General features: G+C 46.7%; 2 protein-coding genes across 2 annotated transcripts; both read right to left on the bottom strand.

Annotated features, from left to right (window-relative positions):
• Positions 1 to 67: 67 nt before the first annotated feature.
• LOC144119554 (scoloptoxin SSD14-like) lies at positions 68 to 10,868 on the bottom strand. Its single transcript, XM_077652136.1, has 8 exons — positions 10,752 to 10,868; positions 9,107 to 9,204; positions 7,163 to 7,355; positions 6,292 to 6,452; positions 4,787 to 4,940; positions 2,960 to 3,025; positions 1,361 to 1,430; positions 68 to 259 (listed from the first exon to the last, which is right to left on the bottom strand). Exons 1-8 carry the CDS (start codon positions 10,814 to 10,816, stop codon positions 68 to 70), a joined length of 999 nt encoding a protein of 332 aa, XP_077508262.1. The 5' UTR covers positions 10,817 to 10,868.
• A 5,637-nt stretch (positions 10,869 to 16,505) lies between these two features.
• On the bottom strand, positions 16,506 to 25,685 carry LOC144118354 (phospholipid-transporting ATPase ABCA3-like). Its single transcript, XM_077651305.1, has 6 exons — positions 25,484 to 25,685; positions 23,750 to 24,228; positions 21,076 to 21,263; positions 20,067 to 20,240; positions 17,728 to 17,941; positions 16,506 to 16,807 (listed from the first exon to the last, which is right to left on the bottom strand). The coding sequence occupies exons 1-6, from the start codon at positions 25,662 to 25,664 to the stop codon at positions 16,580 to 16,582; spliced, it is 1,464 nt and encodes a 487-aa protein (XP_077507431.1). The 5' UTR covers positions 25,665 to 25,685; the 3' UTR covers positions 16,506 to 16,579.
• Between the last annotated feature and the right edge of the window lie 1,361 nt (positions 25,686 to 27,046).

The raw sequence follows: 27,046 nt of genomic DNA on the forward strand, positions 1-27,046 counted from the left end.
TTGCGTAGTGCCATTCTTACTGAAAGGGCCAATGAATGGTCGAGTATTCGCTAGGCCGACGCTGGACTTACATTCCGTTGAGGCCGGAGGTGATGGACAGGGCGTCGCCACTGGGCCCCACCATGGTCACGTGGGCACCGCCGAAATCTTCTTCGGGGGCGTACTTGATGCCGTATTCTGCGGCCGAAGACAGGGGCTTCTTCTTGTCATATTTTTGCACTGCATATCCGATTATCTCGGCGACCATTCCGCTCTCTTTCTGCACACGCAAAGAGGAACCAAGTCGAGTTCATCGTCGAGCTGCCCTTAAGGTACCCACGGTAGAGAGAAGCAAGGAAGATGGGATTATTGACAACACAAAATAAAATGAACAAAGGCAGTTAGAAGACGCCTTGTCAGAACGTTGGCTAGCAGACTGAGCCTTCCCTCTTGACTATCGTTCAGTTTGTTCTGCGTTGCATGCAAGGTAGGTTAGCGCATCAGTTCATAGCAACACAGGCAACTTTGCGTTGATGCTTACAGTCAAAGGTGAGTAGCACGGGGTGACTATGGTGTCTATATATATCCATGCAGCTACGAATTATTACTGGTCTTATCAGAACACAAACCCGCCTTTTCCTTTCTTTCTTTCTTTCTTTCTTTCTTTCTTTCTTTCTTTCTTTCTTTCTTTCTTTCTTTCTTTCTTTCTTTCTTTCTTTCTTTCTTTCTTTCTTTCTTTCTTTCTTTCATTCTTTCTTTCTTTCTTTCTTTCTTTCTTTCTTTCTTTCTTTCTTTCTTTCTTTCTTTCTTTCTTTCTTTCTTTCTTTCTTTCTTTCTTTCTTTCTTTCTTTCTTTCTTTCTTACCATTACTCGTTCATTTCTTTCATTCCTTCCTTATTTCTTAATATCCTTCTTTCTTTATCTTTTTTTCCATCGTTTGCTTCCTTACTTCCTCTATTTTTCTTTTGGTATCTCTCTCTCTTTTCAGTCTCATGGCCCCAGTGAATTACTTGTCTGTCGCGTAAGCATATATGATGCCTAATATATAGACCCGACGAAAAATACAGTTTGGCGGTTGGTCTATTTCGGCTTTCGGAGCCTTTATGAACCTGCATAAACAAAAACAAACGTGGGGGCGTCTCGAGCACTCAGGGATGGAGACATCCGAACACTATCGCGCAATACATTAAGCACTTTCATATACAAGCTAACAACGCTTTAAGTGTACGTACCCTTCGGAAGGCGCGAAAGGGGCGCTTGGGTGTATTTTTTTAATCTAGTCCATATCACGTACAACATCCCACTTTACAGACAAGCAATTCACACAAATAGAATGAGAGACAGCAGCGAGCCTCTGCGCTTAGATTCATAATCTACTCACATCCTTCGCATCCTTGACATCTCCGAGCTCCGGTCGCTTTGCCAAGGAGAACTTCAGAGCCTCCACGAAGCTTCAGAAGTGAGGAGAGAGCGAATAAATTTCCGGAGACCTATTTTTCGGCATTCAAGATGGGGGCGTGGTTTAAAAAACGGGCGTCTAAGAGAGCTGCTTAGGCTCATGAAGAAACACGTCCACGGTGCGTCCAGGGTGTGCAAGCAATTAGTGTGTTGTAGCTTCAAAGTCGGAGTTGAGGTTGGATTCCCCTTTATCGTTCATATAGGCAAAAGAGAGTAAACAAAAAAATTAGCGCCCCGAATATGCTCCTGGGTTTTGAGAAACGCCATAATTCATGCCTAAAGGTTAATTTGAATCACCTGGGGGATTTTTGACGTGCACAGACGTCACACAGCACGCGGTCGTTTCCAAATTTCGCTCCCGTCGCAAGGCTTCCACCGCGACCAGAATTCGATATTACGACCTCATGACGCGTGCGTTTGTTGTCCCACATTTGCAATATATACAACTTCCCGTATGACGGAAAGTAACATTACGGGTATTCCTGACGTATTGCGAGTTTAAAAAGAGGTTACGCAAATCTCTAGCTAATTTTTCAGGCGGAATTTTAAATATATCATAAATCACCTTCGACACACTTCCTTGATAGTAAGATTTTGTCTTAAAATGGTAAAGCACAACAATATGTGCGCCCCGCCGCGGTGGCTCAGTGGTTAGGGCGCTCGACTACTGATCCGGAGTTTCCGGGTTCGAACCCGACCGCGGCGGCTGCGTTTTTATGGAGGAAAAACGCCAAGGCGCCCGTGTGCTGTGCGATGTCAGTGCACGTTAAAGATCCCCAGGTGGTCGAAATTATGCCGGAGCCCTCCACTACGGCACCTATTCTTCCTTTCTTCTTTCACTCCCTCCTTTATCCCTTCCCTTACGGCGCGGTTCAGGTGTCCAAAGATATATGAGACAAATACTGCGCCATTTCCATTCCCCAAAGAACCAATTATTATTATTATTAACAATATGTGCGGATACTACGTATAAGTCCAGTAACCCTGCGAGTTGCATGGATAGGCGGGTTCGCTGTAGCTAAATTTTATTCCCAGTTACACTCATCAGTTTAATTTAAATCTAGAAATTTCCCTCCCGGCCTCGTCAGCAATATGCACGCCACAAGGTTGGGTCAGAAACAGGACCACGTCACAGAAACAGACGAAAATACATTAATCACAATTTTTATCTGCACGTTAGCTTCGTATAAAAGCATCGCAGGTCACCTCATATGGCGCAGGGTGTCAGCCTCTGCAATGCAAATAATGCTTGGTGGAAGCACAGAAATACGTGTAGCGCAGTGAGACCTACGCGAATCCCTTGGTCATTAAGTTATTTCTCTCCCTCTATGCAGGCTGTTCCAAGATTAGCACTTAAATTAGAGCCCGGTACATTTGGAACTTGCGTAATTTCTGAATATCGCGGCCATGGAATGTTCGCAACATATTTGTACGTGTACACAAAGGGAATTTCAATAGCGGGTGCAGCTAAGGTTGGCGGAATTATAAGTGTGGGATGAAAAAGTGGGAGACATCCACTCACTGGTGAATCCTGGCAGGAGACATGGTGGGCAGTCTGGCAATTCCCTGCTCCTCGATCGACACTTTCCTGCCAACGAATGCGAGATATAGCAGTGTAAATGTGCAAGGAACCTTTACAGCGGCTGCTTGTTCACGGACGCGCCCTTCATCTTGCCTTTACCGCCCGTTGGAAATACCAGTTCGGCGTACCGCAACCGTGAAACACGTACGCGTTCCCGAAAAACCAAAAACAGCGTTCGAAAGTACGGAGTTTGCTGATACGCTCTTTAATAACCCTTAATTAACTTCTAAAGTGATGAAGTTTTGTGGCAAAGTCAGCTGGTAAGGCGGGGCACTTATTTTTGCCATCAGCTTAGTGACACGTCTCGCCGTTATTAGCGAAATTCTGGACGCAAATAAGCAAGCTTAACCATAGTTATTTTTATGATGCTCTTAATCATTACAGGATCACTGTGACGAATACTTCTACCGCATGGCTATTGCTACAATGTTCTACGTGGTAGTGGAATTTATATAAGTTACGCCTGATTCTGCTGTTTACACGCATTGCTTAACCGTGCGATGGTAGTGAGCCTTCCAACAAGTAAGAAAGCGCCCGCCTTATCCGCTACTTCAAGTGTGCGAACATGAAACTGTGTGAGTATGCTGTCCTCATTATGGCAAGGACGACATTTGTGAGGTGAAGAATTACTGAGCGTAGTGAAAGGCTGCCGCATAGCGAAGATAACTCTGCAGCCACTGTGTGAGGAGCTCTGTCGAACAGCGAAGTCGCTATGATGTGAATTATTCGAGCCAAAACACATTTCTTGAAACTGGGGTAGTTGCCGCGCTGTTGTTAAAAAAAATAGAGAAGGGAGGACAAACAGTAGGAAAAGAACGACACGTTCTGTCTGTGCATTAATTTCTTCCTTCAACGCAAGAATGTGTGCAAGAAATTAAATGTAATTTTTATTGTTCATTTGTGTCCATTAGTTTCGAGTGAAGAAATCCACGCTGGTTACCGGAATGTTTCTTCCAACAGTCTTCCAGAGCAGTATAGTAATTATTGCCGGTCATGGCACCATTCTTGTTGATGATGTTCACGGCGCGGGACGGAAAATCGATAAATAGTCGCATATGTAGCCAGCCGCTTCTTTCACCTTTCTAATCGTCAGTGTATGTTTTTTTCACTTCGGAAACGATATCGTTGATCTTCGCAACACCACAGACATGACTGTCGCCTTAGAGGGCGCAGCTTTGCGCTGACACCTCAACGTAGGATGCCTTTTTTTGGATTGCCAAGGGAACATGAAAACTGCATTCATGGGCACTTCGTGTGACAAGCGGAACTAAGGCGAAGAAAAGTAACACCCAATACGCAATGTTTTTACCCCGCAAAGAGTGGCACTGTCGATGAACCAGGAAGTCGAAGTATGCGTGATTTCGTAGGTGTGCAGATTAGGAGAACAGCGCAGGCTAACCGCAAAGGTAGCTGAGAACACAAAACGTTAAAAACCATATTGACGACTGATTTCGAGGTGTAGAATCACGGGGACATCGAAAATGTCTGAAAGAAATGGCGATGTATTTCACTCTACACGTAGCTTTAAATACATGGCGCTTCTGTGATGTTCAGTGCCGACTGCTGACGTCACACGATTTGCCAGCACCAGTGGCTTGCATGGGTTGGCAGCCACAGCAAGCAGGTCGGGAGTCTGCGGGCCCAAATCATGACCGATGTGCTTTGCGCCTTCTCTCCCCACGCATACCGTACAGAAGAGCTAATATGGTACAGCTATTGAGGCCAGACCAGTAATACTAGCCTGTAGAATATAAAGAAGAAGCTTACCGCACGCTTATTTTGTGAACCGCCGCAGCTACAATGGCACCTGCGCCCGGGATGGGAGCCGAGTGTATGCGCTTCTCATCCCCCATCTTGCCGGTAATTGGATCCTGCCAGACGGGCTGGTAATCGGAGAGATCGGCTTTGTTCAGAACGCCGCCTGCAAGGCAGATAGAAAAGAAGAAACGGCTTAGTTTCAGCGAATGTGGTAAAATGAGTGCGCCAAAAAGAGGATCAGTGAGGATGAAAAAACATACACGTTTATATTTTTCACTATGTTCCTGCGACGTTCGTAGTTTCTAGCCTTCGGTGAAAACACGGGGCATCGATGGTGCATAGTTAACGAAGGCGTTTCCTGCTCGTCAGTTTTACGTATACCGCTGCTTTACAGCCGTGCGTGAGGAAGGAAAGGAAGAGATGTATGTGGTGGGATGATGCTTTGACGTCGCCTGAGGCCACAAATGGGCACACTGGAACAATGACGGGCCGCCCTCTTGCCACTCTGTCACGTGGTTGGTCACGTGGTGCGGAGCAGCTGCCGGCGGCGCGGCGCCGTGGCTGATCACGTGGTTCCTCACGTGGTTGGTCATGTGACCAAGTTCCACTCGGCCAGCTGTAGCTATCGCGTCACTCCAGGTTTAACCAGAGCTAAACCACCGGCAATTTTTGAGTTAGGAGAGCGCTCTTTCGGCACAGCATTGTCAGTGGTGTAGTACATCAGAGTACAGCTGAGACGTGCTAACTAGCAGGCCGGTGATCTAATGTAGAATAGTTCGCTTTTTAACTATTACTACTAGTCTCTTTATTTATTGAGAGGCCTGTGGCTTGTCCATCGTAATTAATATCCATATCTATTTATAGAATTTGTGGCCCAACAAATTTTGCCAACATCACGCCAAAATACACACGCTTTCGAAAAGCTTGCCGGCAAAGCAACCTCTCCAGTGCACGTAAGTAGTCGAAATAGCCAAAATTTGTTGAGCCACAGCGCCAAGGGTAACTGCGTTTTCGAAATTATAAAACTATATTGCGATGCGCTAGACGTTTCTCAATAAATGAGACTAACAGGAATAGTTAAAAAGTTAGCTATTCAAAAATGATAATCAGCCTGCTAGTTAGCACGTCTTAGTTGTACTCTGAAGCATTACAATACTGACAATGCTATGCAGAAAAAATGCGCTCTTTTACTTCCAAAAGCATATTTTTAAAAATTGCAGAAAAATTTTTATTAAGCACTCGGTTTATACCTCTTCACTGTGAAAGCGCGGCTTGTATCAACAGCGTCATTGTGGCGTCTAGCTGGGCAAGAAGGCTTCTACGTCTATAAAATACTTACATCGCCAGTTCTGCCTTAGTATTAACAATATTGTCGGTATACAGGTATAAGCGCGTTCGTTAGTGCATTGTTTCCTCCGAGGCATGGCCCGTATCATTACTTTCGCAGGAGAGACGCAATTTTTTTTCGGTGATATTGGCAGCCATTCCTTGCCCTCATGGCTTGCTGTGCATACCTTCAGCCGAAATGGCCTTCTGGATCTCTTCGGCGAGCTCGTTCCTGTAGAAGTAGTCCATTCCCCCAGCCAGCTTTGAGAGCAGGTCGGCGAGCTCAGGCTGTACCAGCTTGTCACCCTTGCGAAGCAGGGCACCGGTTGCAGCGTTTGAGAACCGCTTCCTGCAGCGCCACCAACAAGACGGTTCCTTGAAATGTTGCTTAGGCTGTAAATGCCAAGGCGCATAAAATAAATACCACTGTAGAACGAAGGAGGTTGTATGTGTACGTCTAACTAGTTGTCTAAATAAATACTCAGCTCGAACTTGTTCCCATTTCAGGCACAAAAGTCAGACTAGCAAATACCCGTTGCGTTCACACGACTAGATTATGGGGGCACTTAAGCGTTTCTTGTTACGTATAAATGCGAAAGCAGGTGTAACTGGCTGACTAGGTCTGTGGACACCTCAATCGCGCTGTGCGCAGGCAGTGGCTTCCACCTACAAATTTAGTCAGTTATGCACCTTTTCTTTTGAAATCCACGACAATGTTTAGACTGCGTTGATTTTGAGGAAACGAAAGGCGCCTATCTGCTGGGTCAGTGCACACTTCAGTCGTGCTTTGAAGTGCGTTGCGGAGAGGGTGCCGGCGTCCTATTGCTCCAGGAAGGGTGATGACGTGATTTGCGTGCCGAATTTAGGCCAGCGGTTTCTGATGACGGCGGGATTTTCGCACAATGAGCCAAGAATGCTTTCGCATTAAAACGAGCCCTTCAATCAACAGTGATCCGACTGTCTTTGTCAACGAAGACGAATTACAGTCAGTAATTTAAACTGGATTCCTGTATGCGTTAATTGGACAGGCAACGAATTGGCGGGCGGATAGGGGGACACCTGAGGGCGGCCGAGACGTTCAGCACTTTCTCGTTGTTGGCTATGGCGGCGGCGAGGTGCGGTCCGATCGCGAATCCTTCCTTGGCTATGCGTATGGCGGGCTCGAAGAGGTCTTTCCAGTCCATCTTTCCCGCCTTGCTGTGCAGAGCGTGGTAGCCTGCCACGGCGCCCGGCACCATGGGAGCATTGGCGCCTGCGAAAAAAAAATGAATGTATTGCCAATGTCGCGAATTGTGCACAGAGGTAATACCCGCCGCGGTGACTTATGGTCAGGGCGCTCGGCTACTGATCCGGAGTACCCGGGTTCGAACCCGACCGCGGCGGCTACGTTTCGATTGAGGCGAAACGCTAAGGCGCCCGTGTGCTGTGCGATGTCAGTGCATGATAAAGATCCCCAAGTGGTCGAAATTATTCCGGAGCCCTCCACTACAGTACCTCTTTCTTCCTTTCTTCTTTCACTCCCTCTTTTATCCCTTCCCTTGCGGCATGGTTCAGGTGTCAGCCGATATGTGACACAGATACTGCGCCATTTCCTTTCCCAAAAAACCAATTTAATTTAATTTAATTAAGTATGTCTTAACGGAACTTGACCTTTATAGCTGGCCCCAGCTTTCCTGGTCGTCATCAACTGGTGTCATCTGGTGGCCGCCAGTTGAACACCGCGTAACTCAGAGGATATTTTAAACTTGCAGTTTTGAGAAAACAAGAGAGTGCCTAGAGTTTCTGAGTGAACATTGTGATTGTTATGGCCGACTCCTCCTCCTCGCTGCAAAATATGACTTACTGAATGCTTCCTGCGCCCACACGAACTTTTCCCGGCGTCCATGTAAAATCAATGGACTTATCGAACATTCGAAATCCTCGAGGAGATTTTGGCAGCCGTGCAAACTAAACGTGTTCGCCAAGATTTCCAGGGCTTGACCTTGTTATTACAGAAAACAAATAGCACGAATCGGAGCCGAAACCATACATAAAATCTCAGCGCCCGTGAAAGCTTTGAATGGCTTGGGCATGCACCTGGTGAGGTCCAAACCAACTAAACTCCCAGAGAAAAAATGCGTAGTATATAGGTGTCTCGCTTTCGGTAGACACCTCAGCCGCGCTTAACGACTTAGTGGCTAGAACACTCGGCTACTGATCCGGAGTACCCGGGTTCGAACCCGACCGCGGCGGCCGCTTTTCAATGAAGGCGAAACGCGAAAGGCGCCCGCTTTCTGTGGGATGTCACTGCACGTTAAAGATAATAATAATAATAATAATAATAATAATAATAATAATAATAATAATAATAATAATAATAATAATAATAATAATAATAATAATAATAATAATAATAATAATAATAATAATAATAATAATAATAATATGTTGTGGGGGAAAAGAAATGGCGCAGTATCTGTCTCGTATATCGTTAGACACCTGAATCGCGCCGTAAGGGAAGGGATAAATGAGGGAGTGAAAGAAGAAAGGAAAAAAGAATTGCCATAGTATAGGTCTTCGGCATAATTTCGACCACCTTCCCTCACGACGTGGGTGTGGTGTCCGCAGGAAAGTGACACAGTTACTGGTACCAGTATCTTTCCTGTCCTTTAGAACCAATTGCTTCACAGGGGCCGGTCTGACGGGCGCCATTGTTAGCGCTATGTGTTGCAGCTTCGGTATCGATCGGGTCGTGAGGGAGGTTCGGGAAGAATTTCTCGTAAGGAGCCCTAACGACCTCATTACGTCTCTTGTAATCGGTTTAAGGTGTTTCCAAAGCCATTTTTTCTAGCTTTCAGCCTGCTTCAGCGTCGCCAAGATATCTCGTTGCTCCAACATAGACAGGAGATGTATTTATCCGAAAAGAATGCTAGAGAGGTGATATATCGATCCGAAAAGCGTGCTCATGTCAGACGCTATCAACCAAAAGGAATTGGAAGCATGTGAACGAAAACGCGGGCGTACCGAGTTTCAAAGCGGAAATGTTCCCCGAAAACATATCAGCTGGCAGGCTTTTTGGGGACACTCCAAGGGCATCTAAAGCTTGGACTTTCTTCGTAGACCTGAAACCAGAAAACGTAATTACTTGTCTGCGTCTTCTGCTACACCGGCGACTGGAAATATCGCACTCACGTCTTCCTTGTCTGTTATAGACTGATCACAGACAAAACATTGCGTTTCCGCGTCATCTATCAGCTCTCGCTATAAGTTGCAGAAAAATTGATACAAATGCAGCCATTGCAACATATTTATTTTTTTTTAACCCGGCAACTTAGCAGCGGAATAGCTTGCTGGGCTCCCATCAATAAATTTGTCGTTTAATAAAGGGCCTGAAAATAACGTCCCCCTGAATCGTGGAGTGCATTCGTTTGTTCGGAACTGAAAAGATGGATAGTAGATAAATATTCGTACCTAAGGCTCAATATGATGACCGAGTAATTTCGCAATGTAAGAAGAGATGCACTAACTCCTTTGTAAGAGTGTCGTGTGGCATGGGGATGTGCGAGCACTGGGCAATCTATACAGCCGACGACTCAATAGCGCTATTATGACGGCCAAGTGGACTCAACATGATGGCGCGTACCTGTCAGAAAACTTATTCGCGTGATAGGGCTTTTGACGGAAATGCTAGGTGACTTGCGTGCACTACAGAGCGATTTGGTTACACAGTTATCCTCCGCGGCTGTCTGTCCTCTCATCAGCTGCTCTTATGCGAGATAAGGTTCTATGCCCCTTGCCCCAAGACCAAAGCCCACAGCGTTGCGCGTGCGATGTGGTACACATCCACGCGTGGCACACATGCCTGGTGCACAGGTATTGTATTTGTAGAAACAGTGCGAAAAACAACGACAAACTGAAGGCGCACTTATAGGTAAGGCGGGACGAGTCAGCGTGTCTTGTACGTATGTGTGCCCTTCGTTGGTCTGTTTTTAAGCGACAGGTTTACGATTCCAATTAAGCGGGAACCCCAGCGTTGTCCCGGTGGTGTTCTTGTGTCGAAAGACCTACGTCATTCTACTTTGTTGGGAATGAAAATAATTGAAAAGAAGACTTGTAATGGGAAATTAGAGGTCGGCATATGTCTCAAACGACTTAATTATATTAAGCAATTGCCTTTACGTAAAGAAAAGCTTTTATACGTTTCAGGGATTCGAACACATGAATTCGAGCCAGGAAACTACGGACTAGGCCTCATAGTCACGTTGATTTGCCTGAGGTACAAGGGGAGGGTGGGGGAGGGAGATGTGTGTGTAGTGTTGCTTCAATTTGAAGCTTAGTAGTGTCGTTAATTGGTGGAGCGAATTACAAACGTGCTTATTAATGAGGTACTAATTAGACAAACAATATGTGGGTAAATTGCAGTGTGGAACAGCTTCAAGGGCAAGGATATGGAAACTGTGTTGTGATAATTATTGATAAATGTGTGAATGTGAACAACAATTATAAACTGATTGTGAAGAGAAACTGCTGAAGGGAGCCACTAACACTGTTGCGTCATAGCCCTAAGGCCGGACCTTAGGTGTTCCTATAAATTATTTTTTCCGCGCTATTTCTACAAAATGAACCAGCCCAAACCACAACTTCTTTTCGCGTACGTAGAGCGACTTACCTGTCGTAGAAAACCGCCATGAGACCGCCCCCGATGCCCGTCAGATGGGGAGCAGTGACGCCCATGCAAAGCAGGACAGCCACTGCGGCATCGCCGACCGCTCCGTTCTTAGCGAAGATTTTCCTGCGTGTGGGCGTAGGCACGATGCACGTGTGAGAGAGAACCCCTGAAGGATGCGGCGAGATGGCGAAGAAAAGCTAGCGTAGGCCGTTCTTCTGCGCCCATGGACTCTTCGCTGAGACGACCAGGCCCAAACTTCGGAAGAAGTTGGCGAAGACGTACATTTTTTTAAAATTTGCTTAAGGCGTTCGTTCATAGTCACTACCACGATACCTGGCTTAATGAATATAGAGCTCAGCGGTGAACAAGAACATTAAACTTTCAGAGAACTTGTATAGTCCCAAGAGTATAAAAAGCCACTATATGAACAGCAGGAACAGCAGAACACAGACACATTTAAGGCTGGCGTTTGAAAGAAAAATTGTAGGGGACCCTTAATCTCTGCCTTAAGGGTTTGAAACGGCAGCGTAGCGGATTAATTCCCATATATGCATGCAGAATGTAATTCTCTACTTCACATTCAGCGGTGGGCCTTTGCGCGGCCTGGGTTCTTCTTCCCAAGCGACAAGTCATTAACTACTAACTTCCACGGTGGGCAGTTTGCCCCACTATCTAGTGGACACGTTGTGGTGACGCCGCAAAGTCACGTGACCTAGGTGGCCCACATGCCTCCTAGGTTTGCCCTTTGGGGAGCGCCTGCCAGAGCCATGGCGGTGATTTTTCGCTCAACGCCGACGCCGATGCTGACGCCGTGGTTTCTAGGGTACGGGCCCTTTAACGCTGTCGCGTTAATATTTGAATCGACAAGGTCCCTGGCATGGTCAGTGACCTTCAACTTGTTCAGTATCGTACCTGACCAGACGAAGTCGTGTCCAAGTCTAGACTACAACCGAAACATGAGCTAGTGGCAGGGCAGCCTCAGGATTTCTGAACGTCGTGTCGTCGCGCTCTCTTTCCATCGAAAATCGAACACGCGGATTAAAAGCACTTGAACAGCCCGCGCCAGTTGCAACGCCTTCCGCAGCCAGCGTCAAGCTGACAGAAAGAGCCCCTCCCGACCGACAGTGAAGGCATCTATCTCACTCGGCGACGCTTGCGCAGAGCGGGGCGTCGCAGACGACGGCCCACTTCTCGAACACGGTGTCCACCGGCTTGGGTTCCGGGATGGTGATGAGGCCGAGCAGCGACAGGATGAAGAAGATGATGAGCAGGAAGCAGAAACAAACGCAGCAGCACAGGCACGCCAACGCGTTGAACAGTTCCGCGATGGGGCTGCACACACGCGTGGGAAAGGATGGTGTTTTGATGTTTGTGGCCGCAGTAAAAAAGAAGCGGGCTATTTCTGGTCAGCATTCGGGGAAATAGCGCGGCAGTTAAGGGGTCATGCGTATAGAGGTTTTCTTTTGGCTTACTTTGTTTTTCCGGACTTCTAAAGAATTTTGCAATAGAAAACTCCGCAGAAGATTAAAAAACATGGCTTTCAGGAGAGGAAAGGGTGTAGTAAGTGTCCCAATTCTCGGCGGACACCTCAATCATGCCGTGACAGAACGATGAAGCCTCATCGGAAAAAACATACGTCATCGGTCATAAATTCACCCACTGGCTGGAGGAAAATGACGTCACCAAGCTGAATAATTCCCATTGGTTTGAGGGAAGTCACGTAACGAGACTGGATAAATGTCATTGGCTAGACGGAAGTGACTCTCCAGACCGGAAATGACAACTGTACTATACTTCGGTGTCGCCACCTCGAGACAACTGCGGGGCTAACCTCTAACCACTTGCTAGATGGGACGTTTAGTTGTGTGCTGAAAGACGTGTAATGGTCCGCGAACAACAGCATCTACGAATGACACAAAACTCGACGTAAAAGCATCAACAGCCTCTAATGCTCTCGCTTTGCCAGTACATAACGTATCAGGAGCACCTGTGAATTTTTGTTCCTTCTTCGAAACGTGGCCGGGTTCGAACCGTGGTACTCCGGCTCAGTAGCCGGGCGCCTGACCACTGCGCCACTGTGTAGCTGCTGTTATCACCTGATTGAAGGATAGGCGAACATGGGTCTGTCGACTGGCACCAAATGTATCACTATCAGTGTCTCGTACAGACAGTATGGATAGAGAGAAAAGATGCGCGTCCAGAGAAGCGAAGACGACGGCCGCGCCAGCAACATATACCCTTACCCATCGCAGTAACCACAGGAGGAGGAGGAAAACACATTTATTGACAGCCTTAATATAGACGCCTGTGGGTCCTCGTTAGAGGCCGCCTAGTACAAGAGGGGAGGGGGTTGACAGTGGGGGAAGGTGAGAGCGACGGGGCAAGAGAAGAGTAAGTGTTCCAGATCGTCCCAAGAGGAAGGGCAGTTAGGGAAGTGGGGCTGCTGCACAAATTGGCATAGGTATATCCAGGGTGGGTTAGCATAATTTGCTTTGATTCTGCGGTATACGCTACCTTCTCGGACGCGGCGGGCTGAGATTACCTAGGTGCAATCACAAGCTCGCGTGATGAAGCTTGAGGTCCTTCTTGATGACCACCCCTTCGTACATCGTCGGTAGGATTGACCATGGGACAACTGGCGCCCGGTGAGAAATTTCGCGGGAGAGCTGTTGCGTCAGCTCATTACCAGTGATACCCATATGGACAGGAATCCACCGAAGGGTTACAGGGTTTGGTTGCAGTCGCATGCGTGCATGTTATTGGGCAGCAAGGAAATGGCTAAGGAAGAAAAGCGTGCTAAAAGACATCTCGCAGAAAGCAGGCGACGTGCAGCATTGGCTGTGATTAAGTCAGTCAGCAGATCAGCGAAAGTCATATGCTTAAATGAATAGTTGTCCTGCCTATGATAAGGAAGATACACACTTGAAGAAGAGGTTGCCGGGCCCTCCCCCGGCTTCAGCATCCCCCGGTGAAGTACCCAGATCGAAGGGAGCAGCGGACGGATCGTCCATGATCGAGCAGCGCTCTCTCTTCTTCTGCTTCCGCTTCTACTCACAAGGCCTTGGCACCTGCTGACGAAGTACCAGCCACGGTGCGCAAATATTTTTGACGTCACAATTTTCTGACTATAGATTGCACCAGTAATGAAAATACAGTCCAGAACCTCAGCTTCTGCTGCCTACGCCGCTGAAAGTACGAGATTGTGCATCGACGGATGTCAAAGCACGTTTATCGGTTATTTGACGTTGGTTTTGGCGTTGGCGTAACAGCGTGCAACACTGAGTGATCCAAACACAGTGATGTGACGATTTACAGCGCAGTGGGGTCAGGTGCACTGCCTTAGAGAGTGAGAAAGATAAGAGTGAATAAACACTGTTATATTCACCGCCGCTACTCTGAACTTTGTTTTGTTTTTGAAATTTATTTTTTAAAGTAAGAATGAAGTAGGCTCGAAATCTCATCTATAAGATACGCATACACATTTTTACGTAGAGTTCATGTTTTACGGCGAAAGGAATTAATAGGAGCCCATCCTATGCCGTCGTGTAACTGAAAACCGTTGTAGTTTTATACTTGTTCTTCTTTGGGTTGACGCCGATCCACTTAGGCGCCAAGCCAAGCCAAGCCAAGTGGGAGAGAATAGAGAAGACGGAGAAGAAAAATAAAAGAAGCCACGAGTATTCCATGATGAAGACTTTTCTGGGCTCAGAGTGCTGTTGATCGCCTCTAACATATCCAGGCGTCGCTGCACTTTATTTATTTATTTACATATACCTTACAGGCCTCCGGAGAGGCATTGTGTAAGGGGGGTCAAATACAGAAGTTTGTGCAAAATAGGTTAGAAATCAAAAAGACATAGTAATGTACAGCAAAACACACAAAAAGAACAGGTGAGTTCAAATACGAAAGGCGGTAGGTGGGATCGTTCTTGATCCGACAAGCGCTTGTCTGATGCGCTCCTCTTCTCTGTTCCCTTACTTTACAACGGCGCAGTGTTTCGAAATTATCGGCGAGGCGCTGAAATGAAAAACCGCACAAACTGGCAACTGTTCGGTCGGAACGCAAACTTGCTACGCACTATGCTTTTTTTAAACCGAAATTGATTCCAGCACCTTAAGGCGTATGTACAGAAATTATGCATTTCTGGACGAGTTCAGCATTGCAGTCCAGCGTGCAAAGTTTCAGCCGGCAAGAGTGCAGAATGGGCTAAAATACTTTACATATATTAGCCATATGTGACATGCCGCTGCTTTTGTGCATTCTGACCACGCGTGGTCAATACGTTACTACGACTGGAGCTCATATATAAGCAAGTGGTGTACGATTTGCTGTATAATATCAGCATCAACCAGACTACTACGACTGCAGCACAAATGCCTCTCCCATATCTCTGTCCTGTGCCAGCTGCTGCCACCCTAACCCCGCAAATTTCAGTCTCATCCGCCCACCTCTCACAATCGCCTCTTAGGTTTCATTATTTATTCTGTGCAAGATTGACGAAACACGAAGTACGACTTCCCTCATCATCAACTGGCTTTCGGTCTTATAGCGGTGAGTGAAACAAGTCATTTCAATGGACAGACCTTTATTGTGCATTGACAGATATGTGTGGATCATATCGGACATTTTAATCATTAGAAGCACCATGGGGCCCACATGCGTCGCCGTTCATAAAATTCGTCCATTGGCTGGATGGAAGTTATATTGCCAGACCGAAGCATTCCCAATGGCTGGAGGGAGCTGACGTCACCAGACCGGAACTTTCCACTAACTGTATGGAAGTGTCGTCACCTCCGGCAAGGGCATCAACAGGTGCTAACGCTGTTCATGCCCTTCCATTATTGGAAACATATAATGGAATTAGGTGTCCCTGCGAGTATTTTACACTCATGAAGTGATAAATGACCCCCGAGTGCTGCTGCGAGATGGCGCAGTTTTTCATGGAGGAAGGAAATAATTTAGGACAGGCCGTTAAGTCGCATTTTCTGAAGCCGGACGTGACCTCTTCCTCACTAGTGTGCCGCAGACTCAGCGCGCTTGAGCATGTGCAACAGACAATTCTTTAGACTATGCCTCTGTTGGCTACGCCCTCGGTTAGACATTCCCAGTAGGCCTTGCTAAAACACGTGACTTCCGGCACTTTTTTCCGCGCAGTTTAGATAGCTAGGGCCCCTCGTAAGTTTTAATTCCTTCATGCAATTTTTTTATGTGCGTCATTTATCGTATAGTATATTTACTATTCCACGTAGCGAAGCTTCTGGGACACGCCGAAACCACCAGGCTCTGGAAGAGTAAAGATATTAGTCCAAACTCTCTCATCCTCGAGATAGTTTGGACACTGACAGTGTATACCAAGTTGCACTGTAGATCACAGAAAGATGACCGATCATCTGTAAATTTTTGCAAAGGTCTGCACTTCTAAGGAAGCAAAGAAAAACGATACAGAGATTACAGTTGCATAAATGTTCTCGGCATAAATATTCGACCGGTTATTCCACCCTGCACCTGGCAAGCAGCAACTTGAAGCTTGCTAGGCAAGACACCGCCCTCTATCACGTCGTCACAATGTTCACCATTTGCGATAAGCAATATGTTATTTTCCGCTAAGGAAGACAAGACATGGATTTGCAAAAATCGAGCAGCGTTTGCGCTAGACTCTAGTATAATAATTTCACAATAAACCATAGGCTGTCACAAGAGAGAATATGATTTTGCTGTCCAAAAAAAAAAAAAAACGTATCTGTGTCTGCTATTGTGAATATGTCGTGTACTATCGCGATGCACAAGGAAATGTTTTGCGTAACGCGTGCACAAGAGGAAGCACTTCGTTATTGTCCCCGCGAGGGAGGCACCGGTTCACGCATAGTTTCGGTTTCCTTTTTTGGTTCTTTCGGTTTCTCCTCGTGTGCTTTGCGGGCGAACTCTATGAAGATTTGTTCCAAGGTGTTGTCGGACACGAAGAGGTGCTCGAATGCGAAGTCTTTTTCCAGAGCCGCCAACTTCTGAAACAGCGTGCTCCACGGAAGTTTGGTCTCCATTCGGAACTCGACCACTCTCTGAAAAGCACGCAAAGGAAAAACATGAAAGCACACGTTAGCACTACTGCTTCAGCGACGAAGCCACCGCGAGCGCGGTGGAAGCATTGTCAGGGCTGGCGATAAAAATGCAAAAATTATGATTGAGCCTTATTTGAGGGGCCTTCACAAAGACATGGCGTATAGACTTTGAAGCTGGTGTCTTCGGTTTAATGATAACTTAAATTTAAGCATGAAATGCATGTATGTAACCGAATATCGTCCTGAAACTGCGGTTAAGCAGAGTGTGAATATGAAACCGAAACTTTCCATTCGAATAGTATCCAGGAGAAAAAAAGCTTTCCCATCCCACGTAACCATCGTCGCAGCGTCTCTCGCCATGTGTCGCAATTGGCATATGACACTTTCTGGAAACTAAATCGGTGTACGTGCACTAGGTGTAATGCACTTTTGGATGCTGCATGAAGCACATCTGATGCACAATCACGATAAAAATAAATACGAAAAACACGGCACCTACGTGCTCCGCTGTTCGAATTTTTTCTTCCATCATGCTTTTGCTTGTGTGCTAAAAAAAAAGACGTTAGAGTCGTCCTAGATTTTATTATGTTCGACTCCAGATCCTTTTTGTTATCGTCGAAGTAAAAGTGCGACAAAAAAAAATCGAACAGCGGCGCGCGCAGGTTCCGTGTTGCTCACGTTTCTGTTCATCGCCAATGTATACGTTAATCACCATGGTTGTTAACATATTCACACGAAGCGAAAATGAATGAATGATGATGACCATCGTCGTCATTATCGGCGGCGTCACCCTTTGTCACTTGCGTCAACCTTCTAATTGAACATCATTTAAAGAAAATAGACAGCATACGGATTCAAGTACCTTGACGCTCAAGGGAAAAATATTTCAGCGCAACCAGCACAGGAAATGCACCGCTCACCCGACGCACGTCGATGACAGTGATATCCGGCAGAGTGCTGCGGACGGCCCTTGTGAGTTGCTCAACCGCGGTCCTGGTGTCGTCAGTGAGCGTGAACAGCAGCTTGTAGCCCCTGCCAAACTTATCCTTGAGATGCTGCAGCGTCCCCATGCAGACCAGCTCCCCGTCGACCATTATGCACATCCGGTCGCAGGAGAGCTCGCACTCTTCCATGCTGCGGAAGAGTAGCGGACGACACTCGTTAGGTGGCGCGCCGCCCGCCTTTAGCGTACTTTAGCGCGCCGCCTAGCCCCGGGTTGGCGCATTCGCACCTCGCTGTACTTCTAACACGTGACGCGATACTCTTTCTAGGGCTCTATGCCGAACTATCGTGCCAAGTGGATTCGGCGCCCTGCAGTGGTTGTTGCACTTTTCATTTCGTTCATATCTCGCTTAGGCATTACGTTAAGTGAGGTATAATGAGGCGCAAGTGCCTTGTGAAGGGGCTTCTTAGTTACGCTTGCAAGAAATGAATAGAAGAGCCTGATCCTGGGAGAATATACGTTGCGCACTGAAAGGCTCGGAGCGTACTCTAAGTTTGCAAAGTGAGCAGAAATGTAGCAGTTGCTTTCCTTCGCTGACAGAAATTAATTTTCAGTACAGGTGAAATTCGTCATCTTCTAAAAAAACTACGTCTTTGTGTCTTGCAGCACTCAGCTGTCTTCTAGTCTCTTGCTCTAGTCTCACCAGAGACCAAGCGAGGCACATAGGAGAAAATATAGGAAGAGACGGGATGGCAACTATTGGTGGGATGGTTGTTATGGAAATGGAAGCGGAACGAATGTAAAGCAATCATGTACAAGCGCAAAAAACGGGGACAAAGAAAGACTGGACCACTCGCCCAAAGGTCTGTGCTCTCGAATGTAAAGCTTGGTGACGTAATTCAGCGCGCGATGAGTACATCATCCAGAACACTGCCAGAGGCCAAATGTTCGATGACAATTGAAGCAGGGGAGGGTTTATTCCGTGTAATTGGACTGCGATACCTAATCGTTCAGTAACTTTTTCAGACTCGGTGATCAACGATTTCGGCACTTTCGTAAGGAAAGTCGTTTCTTGACCTTCAGCGCAGGCCCCGTAGAACCTGTACTATGTACATATTGGGGTGTTTAAATCATGCCTGATCTACCATATAGGAAACTTTTAATGTCGAATTTGCTCTTTGTCATTGTTCTCTAAAGACAACAGATTTAAATATCACACCCCAATAACCGCATGCCGTCACATGAGCCAAATACAAGCACAAAGAATTTTCTATCCAAGACAACAAATGACACAAGCCAGTTCAAATTTTACCCTTTCATTGTCCCTGACAGCACTAAAACTGAACACCGGCGGCTGCGTTTTTATGGAGGCGAAACGCTAAGGCGCCCATGTGCTGTGCGATGTCAGTGCACGATAAATATCCACAGGTGGTCGAAATTATTCCGTAGCCCTCTACTACGGTACCTTTTTCTTCCTTTCTGCTTTCACTCCCTGCTTTATCCCTTCCCTTACGGCGCGGTTCAGGTGTCCAACGATATATGAGACAGATACTGCGCCATTTCCTTTCCACCAAAACCAATTAATATTATTATTATTAGGATTGTTTTTAAGGCCACGGAAGATTTTAGGCTAATAACGTGAGCTTGCTGTTGTGTTCCTTGCTGTTGTGTTTGAGTGGTGCTTAGGGCCCAGTCAGGCGGATTGATTTTCGCCTTTTGCCCTCTGCACCAAGACACTGTGTTGTCTGAATTTCTTTAATAAATAAAAAAAAACAATCCGGTGCGCCGATGGTTTTCAGCGTACGCAGCTATTGTCAAATGCTTTCGCGGTCATGAACATCAGCGACGACAAGGCAGAAAGAAACGGACTTGAGAAGGGTTGCTCATCGGGCTAGGTTGTGTGAAGTTTCATTGCTGGGTCGCAAAAAAAGACAAACGAACAAAGGGACTACTTGTAACCGACACACTCCCAATTTATTCGGCCCTTCCTTCGTGTCTCATTCTTTGCACTCTCGTAGTCTCAGGAAGGAAATACAAGGAAGAAAGAAAGAAAGAAAGAAAGAAAGGAAGGAAGGAAGGAAGGAAGGAAGGAAGGAAGGAAGGAAGGAAGGAAGGAAAGAAAGAAAGAAAGAAAGGAAGGAAGGAAGGAAGGAAGGAAGGAAGAAAGGAAGAGAAAAAGAAAGAAAGAAAGAAAGAAATACACGATTCCTCTGCAGATATATTTCTTTCTTCGACCAGCTGTTCTACTGAAATCGACAGGTGCTTCTGTGTTCGCCGCGCTGACGCATTCGCGAGCGGGCTGCGAAACAATACTACCTGTGCGAGGTGAGCACTATGGTAGTATCGGTGCTCTCCTTGAGCGAAGCGAGTCCGTCGTGGATTCGCGCCCGAGCCAGCACGTCCACACCGGCGTAGGGCTCGTCCAGGAACACGACCGCTGGGGAGCCGATCAGGGCCACAGCCGTGGACAGCTTGCGCTTGCTCCCGACGCTGCAGAATCGTCACGCAGCAAAGAAGAAAGAAAAGCCAGCCCAGACTTGATGCACACCCTTTGAAAGGTGCCACGAATCCAAAGTGTTCACGCTTCTAACAGAAGGGTTGAAGACGACTTTAAGAGCTACTGCTCTTAGAGAGGCGGCTCCTGGCTACACCTGGGCGTGATATTATGGCAACGGCGAAGCGCCCAGCAAGCTTAGTCGTTCTTCTTTAGATTATCAATGCGAAAGCATTTCTAGGCAATGTCGACGGGGTCGTGTCACCAAAACGTGTCCGCACCGACTGTGACGTTCTCAAAAGAGGTAGCATGAAACGAATGGTTGTCATCGATAGAGGACGATGTGAGGATAATGCGCACAAAATTTGATGTCAGTAGATGATTAGTTAATTACTTAGAGCCAGAAATGTAAAAAAACTCAAAATAGCTCGGACGCCGATATAGTGAGTGGACTGGAAAACAGCCATGGACGGCAAAATAGTGGGAAAATAAGCAAAGAATTGAAAATCAAGTTTGAAATGAATTGAAATGTGTTTGATGAGTGATAATTAATACAACAAGAAGTTAGATTGACATAGGGAAATTAGTCAATTAATTAGAAGCAAACACCAATGGACTCAAAGAGGGTCGAATTGAGGTGACCAGTGTCCAGGAGGCGTCAGTGCTTTCGCATTCCTCCAGTGCGGGTTGCCGCAGTGATCTATAGCTTTCTTTTTTTAGTAACTGCTGTAGCAACTTAGCATAAGCTCAGTTGTGATGTTAGGCAGGCAAGAAACACAGATATATCGCAAGCAGCAATTGTAAAAAACAATGAAAGCAACTGTTCCGCACCTGTAGACTTGGCACCTCTTAGCCGCGTGCTTGCGGAGGTCTGTGGCGCCGATGATGCGGTCGACTGCGGCGGCCAGGTCCTCTTCGGGGACGCCCCGGAGGCGGCCGAACAGGTAGAGCATCTCGTAGGCGCTCAGTTTCTCCAAGAGTGCCCCGTCCTCTGGGCAGTAGCCAATCTTCGATTGCCACTGCACGATGGGCAAAAAGGGTGACAGCTCGTTTTGACGAAATCAACTTGTTTTAGGGAGTATTAAAGGGCTCTTCCTTATGCCTAATGCCCCAATTTTTGCGCGCTGTTAGTAATCGTAGAGTTTCTCGAAATTACCTGGGGGAAAAAGTGGCGCCACCGTCTATGCGAGTTTCTTAAAGAGGACTTCATCCACCGCGGGACTGCGGGGAAGATAAGGTTTCGTATCTTGCTTGGCTGGTGTTGGGCCGCAAACGTGGATTCAGCTTTGTAATCGGGAGCTGCGCTGCGATTGTCTTTTCTGTGCGCAGTATAAGTTATTGTAATTACTTCGTCTTTCATTTCTCCACGTAAATTTAACGCAAGTGAAAGTTCGAAGTTAGGCTTTTACGGAAACTTTCACATCATTTCTTAGAGGTTGTACGGCTGAATCCGCGTTATAGCCCAACAACAGCCTAGCCAAATAAAAAACCTCACCATCGCAGCACTCCTGCGACTCTGCATGATGGATGAACTGCAGCAGCGCCACCTTTTCCTCTAGGTAACATTGAGAAACTCTATGTAAGTAATAATGGACTTCGAAAGTGATAATCACATGCGTCAAGGACATCTCGCGTATTCTGTGCGAACCAACAGATGCGCATATTTAAAGCACTTAAAAAAATGAGGAACTCACGCACCTATTGTGCCCAGCCTCGCTATTTTCTGCAGCTATGGCCTTAATGTTGAATGCGAATGTTGAGGCTCACAGTAATGCGGGGAGTCACTCGGGGAGTAGCTGCAGTTATGCTATACGCTAGCAGTCAGGTGGCTACCTTCAATTGTAATTATGGCTGGCGTCGTTAAATATTTCCTCGATGGAGTACCCTACGCACGCAGAACTTACATCTCGTTAGTGTAAAGCTACCAGCCTCGCGACCTTGCCCTGCCATCTGTTAGCCATCCTACGCAGTCAGCGTGCGTTCTGCTGCGCACTGCGATGCTCCAGGGTCTGTTCTCTAGTACGGGGCGAACTTTACCGCCACTGAAGCCGAATCCGGAACACGGAGAGACGCAGCCAACTTAAACTCAGTGTTGATTAAACTTTCTAAATTTTATTCTTGCTTTTATTTAGAGCATAAATTAAAATTTTAGAACTTTAACATTTTGAAATATCATAATTTAGAAGAAGTTAAGAAACTGGTGTTCAAATGTACTACTTTAAAAGAAACAAAGACTTATTTTTGGCTATGATGATAAGCCCTGTTTATTCGAAGAATAATACAGCGCAGACAGCTAGAAAATCTCTCCTTGCGCTAACCCCTTTGGTGGGAAGAACACACAGCGCAAGCGAGTTTAAATTTTTGCTGGAAAAAATCTTTTGAGGTTGAGTTGACTTACAGATTGCAACCTATGACGGCTCTCGTCGACTGCTTTAACTGAGCCGTATAGCCTACTTTTGAAAAATTTTCGTTAATCGCTCGTAGCTTCAAAGAAGTACCACATGGGAGCAAAACTTGACATACAGGGTGTATCAGCTAAGTTACATCAAGAGTTAAAAACAGACAACGAGCTTTAGGAAGATTCAGATGCCATACTGTTCTAGGAAGTCATATCAGCCAGGCCAGCATGTTTTTTTTAAACGCAGCTATTTCTCATATTAACAAATGTTAATGAATTAACTCGTTTGTTGTTAGTTTTAGCGGAAAATATTCAATATAAATTTTAGAGCATGTGGAGGAATGCCATGTTTGTTTTTTTCCTGGAAGTAACTCTCAGCGTGTTTTCTTATATTGCGCTTTAAAATTAAAAAAAGTCCGCAAGATTTCGAAATTTTCACGTGACTATGCGTTCTCGAGCGGCGTGCTGGCGCCCTCAAACACACCCAGATTGAAAGATGAGCGCGAGCACTTCTCCGTGCAATAATCACGATGCCGCAACAGGAGCGTGACCACGCCGTCGCCGTTCTACGGAAAATCGCGAACAACTTTTAGCAGTCCAACCCGGTCGCGATTACGATAGAAGAAGCCCTATTTGATGGCCGACAGAAGACGCTTGTATGGTACCGTGGTATTGTACCTGACAGGCAGCTCCGACTGAGAATGATGGAACATGTAGAGATATATGCTCACTAGTGCGCACACACATACACGCATAAGATCGTTCACATGAAGAATGTTGGCCCCATGCCTTTGAAGCATTTAAAAAGGGCTTTCGTAGGACGCAGGCATTGCGCAAATATCCAAGAACATTCAGGCAGGGTGGGCCAAACGTTCAGCGTCCTATAGGCGGTCCATGAAGCGAAACGCACAGTACCTGCCCAACGACATCGCAGCCATCACATGCTCATCCAACTTTGCCAATAATGTTACCAGTCATGTTTCGTTGTGTTAACACTTGCTTACCGCAATATATGTACCCACGTGGCCCTTATGCAATACCCCTCGTGGGTCTTTAAGGTAATAAAATGAAATGAAATGAAACGCCGGCCTAGTGCGCAGACCTCACCCAGCGGGGTTCCTCGGACAGGACCGCGTCCCTCATGTACGCGTCCCCGTACGTGGGACGGGTGAGCGCTGCCAGCATTCGGAACGTGGTCGTCTTTCCGGCGCCATTGACGCCGAGCAGTCCGAAGCACTCGGCTGGACGCACGGTGAAGGACAGCCCCCGCACGGCGTGCACCTGGCGGAACACCTTGTGCAGGTTCTGCGCCACCATCGTTCGCTGGCCGAAGCGCCTTTGCCTGCACAGCAGGTCCACCACGGCTCTCTCGGCCGCCACGTCCGCGTCCTGCTTGTTCGGGGGCCTCTGCGGCGGACACGTCTTCGGGCGCCGGAACAGAGTCCGGCCGGACACGCGGTACGCCAGGTAGGCGAACAGAAAGGCGCCCAAGGAGAGCATGATGAGTATGTCCGGTACGATGCCGTGTGAAGAAATAGAGAGGGCCCTGATTTCTTTCCAGGCCTTCTGAGTTCTGTTTGTCAGTACTGAAAGGACGAAACAGACAACCTCCAGCAAGATGCGAGATACGGTCCCACAGAATTTAAACGACGTCATCGAATCTCGTGTGAAGGTACGTGTAGGCCACGTGTTATCGGCAAACAGCTTAAATAGTCGCATGCCCGAAAGCTTAATCAGGATGGAGCACTGCACGCAGAACTTTTCCATGAGCAATAAACACTGTTTGTGGTAAAGAAAAAAAAAGGAAAGAAAAAGTTACCATGAAGCAAAAAACATTAAGATGGTAAACACACAGGAGAATTGTTGCAGCAGAGTTAACAGAGCGCGAAGCGAATTCCAAGCCAAATAGCCATAAACTAAAAAAAGGAAAGAACCACGAGCTGACATCGGGAAGTAATGATAAAAGATCAGATAAAAGCGTTAAACATTCTAAAATCTTTCCGCGCGAGCCCGATATACAAGCTGTGCATCGACGCGACGAAAGTGAATTAAGAAAATTACAGATCTGACGTGTTACGCAACGATTCGTTTGGTTTTCACAACATTTGGCTGTGATGCCAAACGTGTCGAAAGCAACAACACGAGTAAGGCAAGCACACAAACAATCAGACTCGGCCGGCCCGGTTGCGGCACTACTAGCCATTCTGTTGCCGCTTCATCCAGTCCAGCCTACGTCGCAGAAACCATGCTCACCACCACACAGTTTCTTTCCCAGGGACGGGGTTTGTGCCGATAAAGCTCGTCATCCCAATGGGCACTGAAACTCCCTAGGACATCCAAGGGAGTTACAGTGCCCATTTGGTATGAGCACTGAAACGTCATTGGACGTCCCTAGGATATCCAATGACGTTTCAGTGCTCATACCAATGGGCACTGTAACTCCCTTGGATGTCCTAGGGACGTCCAATGACGTTTCAGGGCTCATTAGGAGGTGTGTCAAGCACGCCGTCATGCTCCGCCATTCGTCAAAGTCTACTCGTGTGCGCCGTTTCCCTTATAAGCGGGGCAAGTTAGGCTAGTAAATGCCACCATGGGCGTGTTCTTGCATGTCACGGACAGCGTGGCGCCAACCGCCACGGTCTATATCACTGAGAGCAGCGACCAAAAGCATACAACAAATAAAATAAAGAAATTAACCATTACATAATGTGGCCCCTGCTTCCGAGCTGGCAAAGGCAGCCGGGAGTGTTATAAAATCTGCGTGCTTTAAGCCGCGTTGAGATGAAGACGTTATGTAAACGCAATCGCCAGCGAAAAGCGGGAATCGCGTGTCGCACTCACTGTTGCAGCAAAGGTTTATCGCCGAGCCGTACGCTTTCACCGAGTTGCAGAAATCGATGTGCTTCTCTCTCAGCGTCGTCTTGCTGCGCAGGTAATCGCAGATCGCCACCTCGTACTTGAGGTTGATAGCACGCACGGTTGTCGCGGGAAGAGCGAATGGCGGGAATAACATGAAAGGCATCCGAAAGTTCTGCCCGTGAAAAGCGTCAGCCGCCAATAAGAACCCGATGATACTGCCGGGGCCTGGAATGGTGAAGCAAGTGCAGCAGTTAGAACGAGAGGCAAGGTTTCAAAGGAGGCTACTTCCTGTTTAAAAAATGGCTGTGGTTCAGCTTGGCTTGGACCAAGTTACACGAGCGAAAGCTCTGTTAAGCATGCTCTCCACTGTGTCAAATCAGGTCAAAGTCAGGTACTCAATTGTCATAGACATATGATCACGTGGTCGTACTACCATAGCTTGGGCCATACCACCAGGCAGTTAAGTTCAGTTTGACCTTGTGAGGCATTGAAGGTCATTGTCTCATCCACATCGAAATCGGAAGTAGAGCCCTCGCTCTAAATAATTAGCTGTGATTTAACTACTGTTGAACCTGGTTAGAGAGAGAAAGCTCTGATGAGTGGGGCAACTAGACGCAAGTGCCAGCATCGGAGCTCGTCGAAACGACTGCGTCTTCATTCCCGTCCATGTCGCCGCCGTTTGTGGCGAGAGCAGCCTCGGGTAGGCGCCGTTTCAACGTGCCGATTGACGTCATGCTAAGTCACGTGACTTACATTGCGTGACGCCGTATATGACGTCATCTGTTCACCCTTTGCTATTACATTTCGTTAATCTCTTTTTGAAGGTAAACTTAAAGGTCACGTGACGTGTGTAGCCCTTGTAGTAAAATAAAAATAAATAAATAAATAAATAAATATTCGTTGCTATAGCAAGACACATATAAACTGATTAGTTACTGTAATTAATCGGTATAATTAGTGTTGCTTAAATAGGCTAAATTTCCTCTTTCTAATGATGTATTACATGTGAAAATTTTTATGTTTACTACTGATTATGCTCATTACTACACTCTAACGTCATAATGGTTAACCACACTAACTAGTGCACGTCTATATACGATCTTAGCCTAGCGATCCAGCGGATCCAGCTACATCGCGGCAAAGCGCGGAGCTCGGCGTAGCGACTACCTGTTTCTAGACGCAGATCCGGTTTCTAGGGACGCCGTTGCCAAAACGCTAAGGCGCCCGTGTGCTGTGCGATGTCAGTGCACGTTAAAGATCCCCAGGTGGTCGAAATTATTCCGGAGCCTTCCACTACGGCACCTTCTTCTTCCTTTCCTCTTTCACTCCCTCCCTTATCCCTTCCCTTACGACGCGGTTCAGGTGTCCAACGATATATGAGACAGATACTGCGCCATTTCCTTTCCCCCAAAAAACCCATTATATTATTATTATTATTATTATTATTATTATTATTATTATTATTATTATTATTATTATTATTATTATTATTATTATTATTATTATTATTATTATTATTATTATTATTATTATTATTATGCTACT

The sequence above is a fragment of the Amblyomma americanum genome, chromosome 2 (assembly GCF_052857255.1).
Source record: "Amblyomma americanum isolate KBUSLIRL-KWMA chromosome 2, ASM5285725v1, whole genome shotgun sequence".
Taxonomy (NCBI): Eukaryota; Metazoa; Arthropoda; class Arachnida; order Ixodida; family Ixodidae; genus Amblyomma; species Amblyomma americanum.

Excerpts from the sequence above, each read along its gene's own strand:
- LOC144119554 (XM_077652136.1), bottom strand. The coding sequence starts at position 10,816 with ATGGGCGTCACTGCTCCCCATCTGACGGGCATCGGGGGCGGTCTCATG. Across the intron at positions 7,356-9,106 it reads CATTTCCGCTTTGAAACTCG|GCGCCAATGCTCCCATGGTG; the intron begins GTACGCCCGCGT and ends TTTTTTTCGCAG. Across the intron at positions 1,431-2,959 it reads TCTCCTGCCAGGATTCACCA|CTTCGTGGAGGCTCTGAAGT; the intron begins GTGAGTGGATGT and ends TCACTTCTGAAG.
- LOC144118354 (XM_077651305.1), bottom strand. The coding sequence starts at position 25,664 with ATGCCTTTCATGTTATTCCCGCCATTCGCTCTTCCCGCGACAACCGTG. Across the intron at positions 17,942-20,066 it reads ATAGTGCTCACCTCGCACAG|CATGGAAGAGTGCGAGCTCT; the intron begins GTAGTATTGTTT and ends ACTCTTCCGCAG. Across the intron at positions 16,808-17,727 it reads CTGTCATCGACGTGCGTCGG|AGAGTGGTCGAGTTCCGAAT; the intron begins GTGAGCGGTGCA and ends CGTGCTTTTCAG.